Source organism: Hylobates moloch, unplaced genomic scaffold (assembly GCF_009828535.3).
Source record: "Hylobates moloch isolate HMO894 unplaced genomic scaffold, HMol_V3 SCAFFOLD_3, whole genome shotgun sequence".
In the NCBI taxonomy this organism is placed as follows: domain Eukaryota; kingdom Metazoa; phylum Chordata; class Mammalia; order Primates; family Hylobatidae; genus Hylobates; species Hylobates moloch.
In genome coordinates, this window is record NW_026652278.1 from 5,605,777 (window position 1) to 5,624,089 (window position 18,313).

Consider the following 18,313-nt stretch of genomic DNA (forward strand, 5'->3'; position numbering starts at 1 on the left):
CTTTACTGTACAAAAAATCATGAATAAAAAACCTCTCTATATAATGAATGAGCCAACATCATAAACAGAAAACTGTGCCAGTAAAAATACACATGGGTAATAAGCTTATTAGAATATAGTAACTCTAACTGACATGTAAAAATCAAATAATGCCAACAAGCTACTTCTTATCTCCCAGCTTGTGAAAGATTAAAAATACTAGCAATACTATGCTGTGAGGAAGCTGTGGAAATTGGGGACTCTAATACAAAATGCTGTTGGTAGGAATTTAAATTGGGACACACTTTCAACTGGTGTACACATATTTTTGGTTGACTCAACAATTCTCCTTCTCAGAATTTATCTCAAGGAAATACCTAGAAAGGTTAGCAAGGTCGAACATAAAAGGAGTATCACCACATCAGGGGTACAGCAGTGAAAAGCTAGAAATGACCTCAATGTCCACCAAAAAGGGTTTGTAGAAATAATTTGTGCTTGCTTTGTGCAATGGTAAATGTGATCTATTGACATGAAAGGATTGCCATGGCAAGTTGTTGAAATTTTTATGAAGCAGATTATAAAATAGAACATAGAGTAGGACTTAGTTTTATTATAAATGTGTGCATGGTGCTACACCAGATGTTTATCTCCTCTGAAACTCGTATTGGTGAGTTTCACTGTGGCAGTATGGAAAGTTGCCACTTTTACGAGGCAATAGAGTCATGAAGGCCCTGCCATCATGAATGTATTAATTATTTCATGGACTAATGGATTAATGGATCAATGGGTTTTCTCCGGAGTGGGACTGGTGGCTTTATGAGAAGAGGAAGAGAAACCTGAGCTAGCACTGTCAGCCCACTTGCTACCTGGCCACCATGATGCCCTGTGCCACCACAGGACTCAGAATCCTCACTAGCATGAAGGCCCTCACCAGATGCAGCCCCTTGAGCTTGGACTCCTCAGCCTTTAGAACTGTAAGAAATAAATTTCTGTTCTTTATAAATCACCCAGCCTCAGGTCTTCTGTTATAGCAGCAGGAAACTAAGACATAAAGCTATATGCAAGTCTTTGCCCAACTATGAACACAATTACTTCTTCTAGGATAAATTATTTATTATATTTACTTTCTTCTTTATTCTTGCTAGTTCCATTTGAATACATTTTTGTAATGGGCCTATGTAATACAAAATACAATAATAAATACAAAATTATTTTCCACACTAAGAATAAGGCCAGAAGGAACTAACTACTGAAATTCTGTCCCACCCTTTACAAGTGTGGTCAAAATAAATAGACTTAAATGGAAAAAAATAGTAAGTTTTCCCAATAATATACATGTTTTGAGGTTGTAGGAAAGTGTGCACCTTCACTGTGTTAAGGGCATGGCAGGTGACTGGTATCTTTTTCTAATGAGCAGCTGGGCAATGTGTAGCAACAGCTTCAGTAACATTCACAGACTTTGACTCACTTCTAGAAGTCTAAGCAAGGAAATAATCAGAGATATGGACAAAGGTTTATGCATAAGGATGTTCATGCATTGTTCTTCCTTAATCATAATTTTAAAATAGAAACAACGTTAAGTGTCCACAGTAGTAGAGTATGTGTGTACATATCTCCAATAATTTATTGAACAAATGTTTGCTGAGTGTCTTCTCTGGGCCAGGCTCTTTGAGAGTCCCTGGAATCCAGTGGTACACAAAACAAACATGTCCACCTCCTGGAGCATGTCATCTAGTTACAGAAACGGCAAAGACAGATGATCAGCCAATTCCACAAATAAGTTAGGTGTTAGTGAAGAAAAGTAGAGGATGAAGTAATTGTGTTGTTTTGCCATTAAAAGTAAATGTAACTTTCAATGGCAAAAACCACAATTACATTTGCACCAACTTAATACGATATTACTAAATAATCAAAGAATACAGTAAAAAGCGGTATGGAAAACATGCTACGAATGTCTATTTATCATCTCAAGAAATGATCTTTTCGCCAAATGGGAGAGTTTTTCGAAAGTCCAGAAATGACCATTTATAAACTATTTACCACTCAACAGAGTGGATACAGATATAATGACCAAAAGCAAGAATGTTCAGAACCATCTCTATCAAGAGTACTAAAAAATGATAAAGATGAAACTTTTCAAGATATAATTTAAATAATATGCAAATATGATCCAATTTGGAAGACGAAATTTGAAAGCCATACCTCTCTGATAAAGTCTAAAAATAGAGAGGTATAAAACATAAGGAGGTGTAAGCTTTTCTCTTTGCACTCCCCAGTACATTTGACAAAGGCTTACCCTCCTTAGGATTTCCTCGTGGAACAATTCTAAGAGTCAAATCACTAACGAGTAAAGAAACTGAGCAATGCACAGCAAAAACTTCAGAAAAATCCAGACTTCATCAAACTTCTAGAAGTCTAAGCAAGGAAATAAGTGGAGATATGAACAAAGGTTTATGCCTAAAGATATTTGTGTGTTCTTTCTCAAACATAATTGTGAAATTGAAACAACATAAATGTCCACAATAGTGAAGTATATGTTTACATATTTCCAATAATTCTTGGAGGAGTTGGGGTTTCATGTTGTTGTCTGCTAGACTCAGCAACGCTTTGGGAATACAGATCCTCCACGCCCTATTATTTAGGAATTCTACTCTTGTCATGATATGGTAGGCTAAACTTGCTCCCATGACACTTGGCCAAGGATTATAAATTAATTGCGTGATTGAGGAAGTCCCTGGGAAGACCATGCCCACCCCTTGTTCACGTTGGTTGGCTGTAACCATAGCAGCCTCTTACTCCAGACCAAAGTTCAGCTACTGCTAATTTTATGGCCATGTTCAGAGTTCAATGTCCATTAGCATAACCCTTCCTCAGGAAGAGTGAGATTTTATATTTGACAACAAAGTGTTAGATTCCATTTCTAAATACTAGACTTCAAAAGATAAGGTCCAAAAGTGTTGTAAGAAAATATTCATTTTTTTGTCCCAGAGAACTTATTTTCCTGTGAAAATGCCTACCACAAAGAAGACACTGATGTTCTTATCAAGCTTTTTCACCAGCCTTGGGTCCTTCATTGTAATTTGCTCTATTCTTGGGACACAAGCATGGATCACCAGTACAATTGCTATTAGAGACTCTGCTTCAAATGGGAGCGTTTTCATCACTTACGGACTTTTTCGTGGGGAGAGTAATCAAGAATTGAGTCACGGACTTGCAGAACCAAAGAAAAAGTTTGCAGGTAAATGATAAACTAATTTGAATGGATATAGTGAGATTGAATTAAGGTTTATGTCATTCTATATTTGGGCCAAATAACCATTCAAGAATAATTTCTTTGTAAGTTTTGGGTTAGGCTGAAGATACAAGCCTAACTCGTAATTTTGGAAATTTGCCATGTCATTATTTGAGCTTCCTCGGTTCTGCTTGTGTCTATTAATACAATAGTCTATATCATTCTAGCAGTGGCTGTATTTAAATAATACCTACCAAGTTGACTGACAAGTAAATAAGTAAAAACATGTGGCATCAATATGGCATTGAATAGCCAGTAGGAACACATGTTTTAACTGTATTGACTGGCTTTTTAGTTGGAGCCACAGCTTCTGTCTAGAACTTCGCAAGTGGCATCTATGCAGGAAAGAGTAAATGGAAAATTTATTATCTCTATTTCTCAAGTTCATTTCTTTAACTGATTTTAATTTACCTCCAAAATATCTAATCGTTGGAAATATTAAATTTCCATTAATTTATTAATTGTATATTTGATAGGAATTCCTAAACTTTTTTTTCTGATTTCTTATATAATAATGCCCTCCTCTCAATGGAAGGAAAATTAAAAGTTCATTGAGAATAGTAAGTTGATTTAGCTACTTATTTGACTTTTGAGGTTCGATACCTACCTTCATGTTTTCTAAATTTAAAAACATTCATAAATTATGTAACACATTAAATGGACTTTGTTTTGAACAATGTTGTATGCAAGTATTATACAGGCATTATTGGGTATCACACAGTCATTACCCTTTGACTTATAAATACGCATCATTTTCTACCTTATACACATGTAATGTTTAGTCCTTGTGTAATGCATGAAGAAGTTTGAGTCCTAGACACTAGCTCTAAGTTCTAGCTCTAGTGTGTTTATGACTTTGTTAATGAAACTATTTTCTTAAATCCAAAGCAACCTGGTTATGTTCCAAGTTACACATTTGTCCTTTAGATGTTAGCAAAAGCAGCGTCTCCCCTGGCATTGCCATGGCCTTTCAGGGACCTCTCCTCTGGTGTCAACCTCAGCTTCCCATAAGGATGGGGAACATTGGCTTTACAGCAACTTTCAAAGACTCAGTCATGCTTTCAGTTATGTGAATAGCATTTTCAAAACCAAAAACTGCCCTGAAGCCTCAGACACATTTAAAAAATTTTAAGTAAGAGACAAAACCTACAAGTCTTTTTGGTTTCCATATGGTGTCTGTTTGGAACCAGTTGATTTCCAATTTGAGATAAATGGCTTCAAAGAAAGCATCAACTATCTCTATGCACGGAGACTCAGAGAAGGCCAGGATGGGTCAGGACCTGGCTCTAAAGCCCTGTGTGCATGCAGGTGAGCATGGTGATGTCAGGGGACCACAGCAGGCACTTGTCAAGGAGAGCCCTGAAAGGGCCCAGGGCCAGGTAGGTGTGGCAGCCCAGGTGGGAGCACAGCCAGGCAGAGTATTTGCCTTCCCTTTGGTGGATCTCTACTTTCAGTCTTTGTTACTGGGGAGCCACATTCGGACCTTCCCCAAGTCACTGCCCAACCTCCTGGTGCTGAAGAAGGTGAACCACCACCCAATTAATGAAGGGGCTGCACTGTCAACTCTGGTTGACACCTAAGGACCTCTCAGAGCCTAGGGGGTCTTCATTGCCAATGATTGTAATAATCGTTGGGCTTGAACACCTGTAAGCAGTTTTCTCAGGCAAGGGAAAGTCATGTTGCTGGAATCTTCAACTTGCAGTGTTCAGCTGCTAACGATCCCGGGATGCTTCCCCTGGGAGCAGCCCTGCAGTGTGCACAGTGAGACATGGGTGCTCTCCTGTGGTTTCTCATGGCCACCTGGGGCTTCCTTCAAATCAGAAACCAACCATTTGCAGCACAATCAAATCTGTATAAATGCCCCTTTCTTGCCCAGCAGTGGTGGACTGACTGTTCCAGTTGAGAAGTTAACCATATCAGCTTCTTGGCTAGGGTGAGGTCACATCAAGAGTCCCCCAAGAGTAATAATTATTGCAAGGCTCTGCTGTATTTCTGCATGGTATTTATTATATTGAGCCAATTTTGACTGTAGATTTTGAAATGAAATAGCAGAAGGAAGCAATGACGGCTGATTTCAAAGTGCCAAAATAATTCAGCCAACATTGGCCCATCTGTGGGGAAAATCGTCCTTCAGACCTGGTAAGGAAATCCTCCAGTGTGTAACTGGAGGGTGCAGGCAGCTCAGACTGACTGGCTGCATCCTAGTTGGCCCAACATCCAGATGCAAAGTGACAGGTCCTGTATGTCCACCTGTGAGCAGGTTGTCTTTGCTACTCGCAAAGTTCTGGAGATCTAATTTCTGTTCAAAAAAACTTCCCTGAGCAGCTGCTGCATGTATAAGGGGCTCAGGATACTGAAAGGAATTGCACGTGGTTCCTGGCCTTGGAGGGCCCACCACCCAGTGTGAGAGAAAGACTCTTCCTCAGTTAAAATGAGTGCCCTGCGCTCACTGCTGGAGCATGGTGTGTGCAGTTCTGCATGGAAGCAAGGTGGTTGGGGGAAATGTATGTCTGCAAAGCCCTGTCGGAGGACAGAATCCTGAAAAATGAGCTGCTAGGAGGTGTAAGCTCACACTGTGGACACCCATCTCCTTCGCGGTTCTGGATCTTGGGTGCCATGTAAAAAGAAGTCATTCCTTTAACTCTGTGTTTTGAAAATATGGTCAGGGTCCCGGAAGCACAATGTGCTCTGTTTCCTCACACTGGCAATCATGGCAAAATGAGTCATTCACATTTAGGACATGGAATTCCTGTGAATGTTATTTCAATATTACTCAGCCTATGCACTGACCAGAACGTATTTTTTACAGAATCATGTTGACAGGAAAAGTTTTTATGATAGTTTTGTTGTTGTTGTTGTTTTGTTTGTTTTTTCATCACCCAGGCCGCTTCACACCCAGACTGGAGTGCAGTGGCGCCATCTCGGCTCACTGCAATTTTCACCTCCTGAGTTCAAGCAATTCTCGTGCCTCAGCCTCCCTAGTAGCTGGGATTACAGGAATGCACGAGCACACCCGGCTAATTTTTGTATTTTTAGTAGAGACAGGGTTTCACCATGTTGGCCAGGCTGGTCTCAAACTCCTGACCTCAAGTGAGCCACCCACTTCGGCCTCCCAAAGTGCTGGAATTACAGGCATGAACCACTGCGCCTGGCAAGATTTTTCTTTTCTTTTTAGAGACAGCGTCTTGCTTTGTCGCCCAGTCTGGAGTGCAGTGGCGCGATCATAGCTCACTGCAGCCTCTACCTCCTGGGCTCAAGAGATCTTCCTGCCTCAGCTTCTGGTGTAGCTAGGATCACAGGCACGCACCACCATACCCAACCACTTTTCTTATGTTTTGTAGAGACAGGGTGTCACCAGCCCAGGATGGACTTTATTATGAGAGATATTTCTCCTCATGTGACACTGCACTCTTTGTTCTCGGTTCCAAGAACAGTCTGGTTTACAGACTTGTGGGACCTTGAGCAGTCACGTTGCCTACAGCAGAAGGTAGAATCACCTGGGATGCAGGTGAGGCATCCCCACCCTGGACCAAATGAATAGCAATCTCTGCGGGGTGAGGCCCTGACCTGCTCGTTTTTAAAAAATCTTCCCAGGTGATCCTAATTCAGTGTGGACAACAACCAGCTTCCACCAAGGCCAGGCACTAGATTGACAGGCATCGCTGTACTGGGTATTGTTTTTCAAGTCCTTTGGATGTGGCCTGCTTGAAATTAAATTAATTTATTGGCAAAAGCTCTGGACAACCTTGCAAAGGAAGCAAGGCAGACTGAGGGAAAGCTCGGCTCCCAGCTGGCCTTTGAGTGCTGCGTCCGAGTCAGGATCCACTGCAGCTGGCGGGAGTCTCTCCCCATCTGGCACTCCCCCGCCTGCTAGTCTCTTTTCTCCACCAACCTCCATGTGTTCTCAGGGAGCTCAACATTGCACCATTAGCCCAGGCTAAAAATAATTAGAAAAATAAACCTGCTGCAGAAACGAATGAATTGCAATGAGAAGAACAAATGAAGTTTATTTCTCCAGAATTCATAAAGAGCCCCCACCTTAACTACTCCTACCCTGTCCACATAAGGAGATTCTCCTGGAGAGCAGGTTCATCATCCGCCCCCAGAGATATAATCACACTGTGATGGGGAGAGTAGAGAGGACAAACAGGGTTCCCTCCCAGGCTCAGGCCACTTCTCCCCAAGGAACCCTGGCAACTTTCTGAGAGGCTGGGGCAGCAGCCTGGGCTCCCTGGGAAAGCTGTCAGGCCACACTTGGAGATCTGTTGATAGAATGAGCTCCTCCCACGGGCACTGGGAGCTGCCCTGTTCAGGCTCCCTGGTGACCAGGTGCTTATGGAGGGAGTCACGGTAATTCCCACCCAACCACTCACAAAGCCACGGGCTCTCCCTTGATGTCCGAGGACTTACAGAAAACTAGAACTCAAAAGGCAGATGGCAAGTGGGGCCTGAAGGGTTACATTTCCCTGCGTGGGGAGCCTGGATGTCCGGATGGCTCTCATGGGCGCCCATTATCCACTGCCCAGCAGCACGTTTCTGCCTGCCAGCTGCGGGATCTGCGGGCCAGGCGCTCTTCTCTTTGGCCACGTCGTTCTTGGCTCTTTCCTGGGGCAATTAGCGCCAATTGTGAGGTGGCTTTCCTGATTCACACGCTTGCCCCCTAAAAGGAAGAAAAAGAACGGAATGTGTTTGCTAATTTTGCAGGCAGAGAGCAGCTGTCAGATGCTGTGGAAGTTTATTGTTATTTCATTCTTGATAACTTTCCCTGAATTTTCAGCTTGTATTGTCTAAGTTCTGAGCCAGGAGCTGGAGTGGAGATACAGCTATCAGACCTGTGTGGCAGGAAATTCAGAAAGCCGGAAAATAATTTTAAAATGCAGCAGTTAGAATCAAGATGAATTGTCACCTTAATACGCAGAAAATATGAGTCAGCAGGCCCCAAATGACTCTCTTTTGAAAAATCACATCATTAGATCTTACCAAAAGTCACAAACAAAACTAAATTCAATAGTCACTTTCTAATTTACTCTGAAAACAAACAAACAAACAAAAAAAAGGAATGTGAACCATTTACCAGTGAATACCCAAAAACAGCTTTTACTAAGTGTGTAAAGCAGAAAAATACTGGAAGCCACTTCAGAGGCCTTGGACACAGCTCCTTTTTTGCTAAGGAGTGAGTTCATTTAGTCCCCAGCAAACTTTGGGATAGATCCTGGAGTTTCCCTTTTAGCGTCCAGGAGGAGCTGGCGAGTGCAGAATGGGAAGTGATTCCCTCTTATGGTGACTCAGCAGTGATTCACCTGCAGCCTCTGACTTGACCCCCTGAACAGGTGTGTCCTATGTGCTGTAGTTTTTTTTCCTTCTCTCTTCCGGTGTCACCCTCTATTACTTTCAAGACAACTGTGTGCTAAATTCTAGTGATATTAATCCCCCAAAGGCTGCACCTCCACAGTGAGCAATAGGCAGAGGCAAGAAATTTCACCTGAGGTCGGGGATGGAAAAGGTCCCAGCCCTCGTGGCCACATCCCACTCACACAGAAGGCAGGCCCAGCAGGCCCCACCCATCCCCACCCAGGCTATAGACAGTGGCTGGCGTGACCCATGCCCCGCTAGAGCCCTTCCCTGGGATGCATAGCCCAAGACTATGCTGAGAATTTCACCACGCTCTATGGGTTATTAGCAGAAATTGCAAAATAGTCCAGTCACCATTGAGCACAAGTAGGCTGTACCCACAGTCCCCAGTTCCACTTGAGGATCAGGGTGGTGAAGTCATCGTCTTCAGGCCACTGAGCTGAGGCTTGCCCAGTCATCTCCTGGTCTGCTCCCTTATCCCATGGGTTTTCAAGGGACATGCGGCCATGCCGACCGCTGTGAGGCATATCCACATTGCCTTCCTCCTGCCCTTTTCTCTCTCCACCCCTTTGCTTTCCTGCACTTTCTCACTCTCCCTTGCAGCCAGAGCCCTTGGGTTACCTGTCATTACTGCTTCTGGGGCTTCTCCCACTCCTGGTCTAGGAGGCCCCACCCCAAGACCCGCACCACTCGGGATGCCCGCTCTCTCTGGATAGGGGTCTTTACCACAGGACCCTTTTGCCAGCAGCGCCTGAGGCTGTGTCTCAGGCACCCGATTGCAAGCTGCTGGCCACATCTCCTTCATGCCCACTCTTTGTTCAACAGGAGGAAACTTTTCTTCCTCATGGAACACTGCTGATTAAAAAGCCAAAAAAGAAAACAATAGTGAACAAATAGAATTAAGAGGTTCAAAAATGGAGTGATGATGTCCTCCTGTCCAAGGGGAGTGTCGGGTCTCATTGGGAGCCCCGTGTCTATCTGGCCATGTGTGGTGGCCTGTAATCGCAGCACTGTGGGAGGCCAAGGAGGGAGGATCACTTGAGCTCAGGAATTGGAGACCAGCCTGGGTAACATAGTGAGATCCTGTCCCTACAGAAAAATTTTTAAAAGGCCGGGCATGGGGGCTCACACCTGTAATCCCAGCACTTTGGTAGGCCAAGGTGGGCAGATTACCTGAGGTTGGGAGTTCGAGACCAGCCTGACCAACATGGATAAACCCCATCTCTACTAAAAATACAAAACTAGCCGGGCGCGGTGGCGCATGCCTGTAATCCCAGCTACTTGGGAGGCTGAGGAAGGACAATTGCTTGAACCTGGGAGGTGGAGGTTGGGGTGAGCCGAGATTGCACCATTGCACTACAGCCTGGGCAATAAGAGTGAAACTCCAACTCAAAAAAAAAAAAATTAAAAAAATTAGCTGAGCGTGGTCGTGGTGGCACATCCTGTAGTTCCAGCTACTCTGGAGGCTGAGGCAGGAGGATTCTTTGCTTGAACTCGGGAGATCAAGACTGCAGTGAGTGATGATCTTGCCACTGCACTCCAGTCTGGGTGACAGAGCAAGACCCTGTCTCCAAAAACAGAAGAAAAAGAGAGAAAGAGAAATAGAGTTAGAATAAAATATGTGTAGGGGGCCAGGCTGGCAGGGACTTTGCAGTCACACCCAGCAGAGAATACTCCAGAAACGTGGGCTGTTAATCGTGTTGGGATTTATATCCCTCCTCAAATATTTGGAAAGGCTGCCAGGCAGGAAAGGAGCAAGTGAATTTTGTTTGATTCCCAAAGGAGAATTAGGACCCCTGGGTTAAAGTTGTGGAGATGCAGATTTGGGCTCAGCATAACGAGGAATTTTTAAATCATTACGGTGATGTAGGGAGGGAAAGGGGAGGGGACTTGGTGACCCCTCTCATGGGTGCCCACAGCACCCTGGGGTCTCCTGCCTCCCATGCCTGTTCTCTGAATTCTTTGGAACACTCTGGTTCCATTGGGAACTCCTTGACCTTCTACCCGTGGGCATACACTGAGGGAATACCACCCCTAGGTCAAGAAACCAGAGATCCTACCCGGCCTTTTCGCTTTCTGTTCTTTAAAGCTGCTCCAGATAAAGATGTGAGGTCTCCAAGGCTCTCTCCCTGGAGACCAGAGAAACCAGAACGGAAAGAAAGAGGCTTTCACTTGTTTTTACCCACCTGTTCCCAGTGATGTTGCTGTGGCCTTACTGTGACTTGGAACTCTTTCTCCCTAATCACTTTCTCCCATGTCCTGGTGACTTTCATGGAACATCCCTGTAAACACTATTTAATGTGCTGGCCTCCTCCACAGGGCCTCACACACCCTGACAGCCCGTGGCCGGGCTGGGCTTACATGTAAGTGCAGCCCTGTGGTGCCTGGGCCTTGCGTCCTCCACAAAAGAGCAGGTGGAGGAGGTGGCTGGTGGCGGTCAGAAGCCCGAGAAAGGCAAAACCAGGAACCCACGACTGACAGCCAGGGCACCTTTGCTTCATTTTATAAGAGTGTCCTTCCATGCCTGGAGCTCCTCTGCACGTAAGAAATATGCAAATTTCATCCAATGCTGTTAGGATTCAGAAGAGTTCTCCTTGGAAAGCAGAGTCAAGGCTCACTCATGGGCGAATTCCCAGCCGTCTCCAGCGCTGGAGCCCTCTGGGCATCTGGTCCTCTCTGGCCCCAGGGAAGTGGAGTCTGAAGTAGGACCCACAACTCGATTTGCACCACAAGAAGTCATTTTCTTATGTCAGCCTCGGCTTCCACTTTCCTGGTCACCTTTCTTAGGCTTTTCTCTGCTGATGCCACCCCTGACTCATGGAATTACCCCAGACGCCACAGGGCTTGTGGGATTCTCACAGTGCACAGATTTTCAGGGTGACCTACCCTGTGAGTACCTCCAAGTGGAAGCCGAGTTAGTGCTCAGAGCAACAGGGGCACTGATGAAACTGTGAAAAGCACCTTGGCAAGGATGGAGCCCGAGCTCAGTAATGGGAAGGCTGTCCAGCCCTGCTGCCAGTATCCAGGAAGGTAAACTCTTTCCTAGGGGACTTCAAAATCAGGATAAATATCCAGTTATCTGTAGTGTCACGGTTATACCCATGCAACCACTGATTCAACAACCAGCCTCCAGTGGGGAATGCGGGTCTTGTTCTTGCGTGATGTGGAGGCTCCTGGTATCTCTAACTGACATCCAACAATGGCTAACTCAAGTCACTAAGAGGGTAGGGTGGGGAGGAATGCCAGGCCAGAGCTGGTATTTGTATTATGTACTATGCACTCACAAAACATTGTTTTAGTTTTAGAGATACTGAATAATTCTTCCCAAAAAACTCTGCATTCGGTCACTATCCTGTTCCTGGTTCTGAGTTTGATCACGTCGCTGCTGAGCTCTGGGTTTACCTTCTACAACAGCGTCAGCAACCCTTACCAGACGTTCCTGGGGCCGACGGGGGTGTACACCTGGAACGGGCTCAGCGGTGAGTGGCCCTGCGAGACTCGGTGCTCTGCAGAGAACTGCATCCCGCTTGTCCCCACGTCTCTGCCTCTCACGCATGCATGAACATGCACAGTCACGTTTACGCCAAGGAAACTATGAGCACCTCCCGTGAGCTGAGGGCTGGGGTTTATTTTGTCAATCCAAAGTGTTTGCGAAGCATCTCTGGAAATAGAATTCTGTCTTAAATGCACTGTTGAGGAGGCTTATAACAAGCCAGCCTTTGCTTTTGAGACTCTAACATAAGAAGTCAAAATGCACAAAAGTCAACAAAATATTGACTGGGCTCCTGCCATGTGCTTAACTCCAAACTAGGCTCTGTGTGGCATATAGAAGCACACACATGTGCACACACATACACATGCACACACACACACACGCATACACACATACAAATACACTGGCACACAGTTCCTTCTCTTTCCTCTTCCACATGACAAGAGTCCACTTGGTCTCCACACATGACATCTCTGCATGGTCGTGCCACAGAGCCACAGATAATGGTATATAAGAGAATCTGGGGGCAATAACCTTTCTTGTGGGCTACCTGTGAGCCTGGGGTGTTGCTGGGCGGTGTTGCTTGGTTATTTTGTTTGTTTCATGGGTGTGGTGCTGGGAGGACGGACCCCAGATGGGAAGCAGGTCCCAGCTTTGACTCACAGTCTTCTAGCTTTCACTGGGTTTTTCCAGGGCTCTGCAGCCACCCATCTGCCCAGAGCGGGGCTGGGGAAGTACCTCTTTGCCCTGCCCAGCTGCCTGCAGGGCCTTCTGCTCCCACCAGGCAGTCAGGTTTCTCCTGTTCTTTCCCTCTCTCCACCATCGAATCTGGACCTTGGGAGTGAAGCCTGTCCTAAGGAAATGATTTCTGAGGTGGCTTCATGTAAGCTCCAGGAGATGCATTTTAACACAGGCCTGAAATTTTGAAGCACAGGAAGGAGGCTCTGGATATCAGACATGTCAGGAAGCCTCAGAGGAGGGGCTGAGGGGCAGCATCATCCTGTCCCTCCGTTGAGTGTCATCCTTACCACAAGGCAGGCGCAGGTGGCTGGAGGAGGCCAGCGTCTCCATGCCATGGAGTAGAGGTGTGCTGAGGAATATGAACAACTGGCTCTCCAGTGGGGAAAAACAAAAAGAGAAAAAAGCCCTGGTGATTGGAATGGTGTAAACACAGCGACATGGCCGTTTTCAAACTCCCAGTGTGAGATCACTGACCTGGAGTTGAGATGTACAAACTGGCCCTGGCACAGCACAGGTAGGAAGGTGAGGGACGCTTTTTAAAATGGAAAAGCATTAAGCCAGGACTACAGGTGGACCAGGGCCACATTACACACTCACACCTCAGCTCCAAGGATTTGGGGTCAGGCTGGTTTAACCACATTCATATATGACTGGCTCTTTCTTTCTGTGCTTTCATTACTTGGGGGTAAAAACAAATAAATCCCCCAATTTAATGGGCTGCCACTATGGACGAGGCACAAAAGTCCTGTGGAATGAATATCACTGCTTCCCATTCTTATAGCAGAGCTGAGTGTCAGAGGTTAAGGGACTTTGTTACAAAATCAGATATACTCACCTGAATGCCAGAGTCCCTTGCCCAAGCTACTTGTATGATGATGGTTCACCCCAGTCAATCAAACCATGGTAAACCAATTGGTACTTGTGGCCAGGGTAAAGATATAGATTATTTTTACTTTTGCTCATGTAACTAAGAAGGTACGAGAAGCAGCGGCTTCAGCCATAGCTTGAGTCAGGGGCTCGGCCCGTTTCGTGAGGACTGTTTCCTGCCATTGTTCCATCTATTGGAATCCTCAGCGTTGACTCCATCATTCATTAATTGGCCGGATCAATCCTCTCGAAGATAAGATGGCTGCTGGCCACTCTGGGCTCACTGCTTATGGTGGCAGCCCCAGGAGAAAAACCTTCTTATTTCCTCCAAATTCAGAGAAAGTCCTGAGCTACTTTGCACTGGCATTGCCCTTCTCCCATCCCTTGACCAATCTCTGTGGCTGGCAGGGTTGAATTCCCCAAGCCCACACTGATTGGCCAAGGCTACCTGCCCATCCTGGAGCTGGGGCTGGAGTCGGCCCTTCCCTAGCCGCAGGGGTGAGTGGGGAAGGAAGACTGCGTTCCTGGAGGGAAAACAGGCGCCAGGACCAGAGTGGAGGGCCAGGCGTGGCGCCAGCCGAACAACAGGGGCCCAGCATTGCTGTGTCTACAGCCTGCAGGGTTCAAAGTCCGCCACCTTTTCCACTAGGCTGTGGCTCCACATCTCTGCTCCTCTGCAGTGGAGTATGGCCTGGCTTTGCATATAGCAGAGGCCTCATGCATGTTTGTGAAGGAAAACATGAAAAATAGGGACCTGACAGCCTCCCCGTAGCCCTGCCTACTCCTATCCACAAAGAATTGTTGGATGGAGAGGGAATTCCTGCCACCTTCCTTTCCTGGCTCAGGAGCAAGTTCTAACACACAGAGGGAGGCCGTGAGGTGGGCAGAAAACAACCTGAGAGGTTGATGTGTCAAGAGCAGATTGCGTTCTGATGCCCGCCTGGGAGAAGGCCTCAGCACAGCTTAGCTTCCTCTAAATGTCCCTTGAGGCCCCTTGACCCTAACACTTTGATAGGCCTGACTTTTGCCCAAAGTAGCCCTTTGGAGATTCCTGATTTTCTTCACAGGAGCTTTGCGGGTTGGAGAACTTACTGAAACTCTCAGTGTCAGGAGGCTCAGCCTGCAGAAGGGCTCATATACAGAGATGTCTTAATTCTTGCCTTGGGTCATGGCCGTGGGAGAGTATGATCAGACTGACTTCTGGGAGCCCTGGGGCCAGAAGGAAGTGCTCCAAACTCCTAGGGGCTGGTTTTAAACAACCTCTGCTTGGCCAGCAGATATTGGGTAGGGAAGGAAGTGGGTTTCCTGGCTTGTTTCTGACAGAAAGAAGCAGGTTCTGCTTTGAGGAGACAAACAGCAGCCTCACTTCCTAGGTTCCCGTGACCTCTGACCTCAGCCTACCTTCTGCACCACACTGACCTGATGAGGCTGCATCCTGGCCAAAGGGGATAAAATTGTCGACTGAGGGAAGCTTGGAGCCAGAGAGAACTTTGCAGACCACCTGTTCCAAATACATTTGTGTCTCCTCTGAGGAACCCAGAGAGTGGAAAGTGATAAGCAGGTCACAGGGCCCGATGGTCACAGGCCAGGACAGAAGCCAGGGTCCGTGAGCCTTCCAAAGCTCCTCATCTACTCCGGGGCTTCCTCCAGCCCCTGTAAATCCTTCTGTCCCAGAGGCTGGAGAAGCCTGGCAGGTAGAGGCTCTGGGCATCTCATCACTAAAGGGGACTCAGGTTTGCATTTTGTGTCTATGTGTCGGCCCCTCCCCATTCAAATCAAAGTTCTAGGCAGCCCGCTCTGGAAAAAAGCATTTAGCCTATATACATCCTGCCCCTTTATGATTAAGCTTTTATAAGAAACTTCACAAGAGGAAAATGAAAGATAATTAAGGCTGTGAGGCACCTGGAGAGCTTCAGAGGGCCAGGGCTTTTGTACGGACAAATTATTAAGAAATAAAACCATTACATTGAGGATGAAGGTCTGTCATCAAGGAGCGTTTAAAACATTCTCCTCATACAAAACCCCTCTAATTAAAGCCTTTTGAAGGACCGTTTGGAAGGTTTCCCTGGGTGTGGGTTATAGCAGGATACATTTGATGTCCACTGAGTTCCGAGTACGTGGCGGCAGACAGAGTCTCAAAGGGCTTCTGAGGCCAGGATCCCCTGGCGGCCCCCTGTGCGTATCAGACCTCACTGGGTGAGCCTGCTCACCGGCCTCATCACAGGTCTTGGAACATAGGCATCCTTATCCTCCAAAACCTTTCTTTTAACAGCTTTATTGACACATGAGTCACACACCATATAATTCACCCATTAAAGTATACAATTCCATGGTGTTTTGTATGTTCTCAGATGTGTGCAAGCCTTACCACTGCCAATTTTAGAATATTTTGATCATCGTGAAAAGAAATCCCATGCCTTTTAGCTATCACCCCCTCCCAGCCCACTTCCAGCACTAGGCAACCGCGAAAGCCCTAATCTACATTTTTTTTTTTGTCTGTATCTCATTCCCTTTGGAAGATGAGGAATGAGGCTCAGAAAGGCTACATGACTTGTCCAAGTTCACCTAGCTGGGATTTCTAATCCTGTTCTCTCTGACTCCCGAACTATGTTCTTTTAACTAGACAAAAGTGGCTCTCCCAAGTCTATACAAAGAATGTTCTTTAGGGCCGGGCACAGCGGCTCACACTCAGCACTTTTGGAGGCCGAGGCAGGTGGATCACTTGAGTCCAGGAGTTCGAGATTAGCCTGGGCAACATAGAAAAAGCCGGTCTCCATAAAAAATTAGCCAAGCATGGTGGCATGTACCTGTAGTCTCAGCTAGTCAGGAGACTGAGGTGGTAGGATCAATGGAGCCCGGGAGGTGGAAGCTCAGTAAGCTGACATCGTGCCACTGCACTTCAGAGCCCAGGGGAGAGTGAGACCCCATCTCAAAACAAACAAAAAAGAATGTTTTCTAGTGGAGGATATTGTGAAGAATAAAAAAGGGAAGACAGAAACATATACAATACGTTCTCTTCTCTAATGAGTTTTGTAAGGAGATCCCTCCTGATTAGACACTCTTGCCAGTGGCATCATATGCCATGAGATTCAAGCTCCCAGGATGGCATTTGTGGCTCTCAGGGCAGCTCAGTCTCGTTACCCAGTTCTTAGGACCCTGGGACCTCTCCCCAGCAGCTGAGCTTGTATCTCACAGTCCCAGGTGCTCCAGGCCCACTGCCCACCCAGGGTCTTTGTTGAGGCAGCTTCTTCCATCTGTGATGCCCTGTCCTTCCTCAGCTCTTCCCAGACCTCCTTATACACCTTCTCTCTGAACTGTCCTATTCACTCATTCACTCAGCACACTACTGCATTCACCATCCAGGAAGTGCACTGTTTGGTAGACCAGTTGCACAACTACTTCTGAAAGCGTTTGAGTCAGCACGTTCGCTGTTGGTCCTACACAGCCCTGCACAATCTTTAGTGTTCTATGCCTAGACATCTAGTTTGTGTCTTACAATTTTGTGCCTTCTCCCTAGTGCTTAAAAGAGTGTAAACTCCCGTGTAGATATGCAATACATTCCCATATATATGTGTTCCATAAAGACAAGTGATATTAAAAACTGTATCACCATGCCATGCATGAAACTCCATCTTCTTTTCAGCATCCTTCGTTTTTGTGACCATGATACTGTTTGTGGCAAATACGCAGTCCAACCAACTCTCTGAAGAGTTGTTCCACATGCTTTACCCGGCAACCGCCAGTAAAGGAACGACCCACAGTTACGGATACTCATTCTGGCTCATACTGCTCGTCATTCTTCTAAATATAGTCACTGTAACCATCATCATTTTCTACCAGAAGGCCAGATACCAGCGGAAGCAGGAGCAGAGAAAGCCAATGGAATATGCTCCAAGGGACGGAATTTTATTCTGAATTCTCTTTCATCTCATTTTACATCAGCCCTGAGAAGTAACTGATTAGCTTCTCTGGACAATTCAGCATGGTAACGTGACTGTCATCTGTGACAGCGTTTGTGTTTTGTGACACTGTGTTCTTCATTGATGCTGTACTCCTGGAAAGTTTTTCCCACAAGGTTGGGGAAAATGAATGGGAAATGTAGTGACATGGTCTATGTGGTATTCAAAGCAGTAGTATCATGATGAGCGTAACGAACCTTCTGACCTGGTCTCACGATCTGAAATAATAAAAGGCTGTGTCATGTTTCTTTTCTTTGAGTATCTCAAAGCACTTCAGCGCCTATGATCTCATTCCCCTCAGGAGGGACCAGGTATTTTTATTCTACTCTATGCATGAAGACTTCTGGGAACAGAGGGTTTCAGAACTCACCTTTCCAGGACCAAGCGCTGGAGGCAAAGAGAGACTTTGGAGTAAATGACTTGGTTCTCTGGACCCTCAGCTGCTGGCATATTCAAACCCAACAGTGGGTAAAAGTGATTATATGTGATCCTCAAACACATTTTTGATATTCCAAGATGGTATTTGGTCAGAAAGAGAATAGAAATGAGAAGATCAGACAAAAAGAAAAATGATAGCCCTGTGGTCTATATGCTAAAGAGGCTAAACGTTATACTTCTGGTTTAATAGGA

General features: G+C 45.9%; 1 protein-coding gene across 1 annotated transcript in view; it reads left to right on the forward strand.

Moving 5' to 3' along the window:
• CLRN3 (clarin 3) overlaps positions 1–17,936 on the forward strand; it is a 29,037-nt gene extending 11,101 nt beyond the window's left edge. Inside the window, exons 2-4 of the mRNA XM_032175195.2 lie at positions 2,968–3,217; positions 11,923–12,102; positions 17,368–17,936. Coding sequence (XP_032031086.1) covers positions 2,989–3,217; positions 11,923–12,102; positions 17,368–17,639 — 681 coding nt within the window. The 5' untranslated portion in view covers positions 2,968–2,988 and the 3' untranslated portion in view covers positions 17,640–17,936. The remainder of the gene's footprint in view (positions 1–2,967; positions 3,218–11,922; positions 12,103–17,367) is intronic.
• Positions 17,937–18,313: the final 377 nt, after the last annotated feature.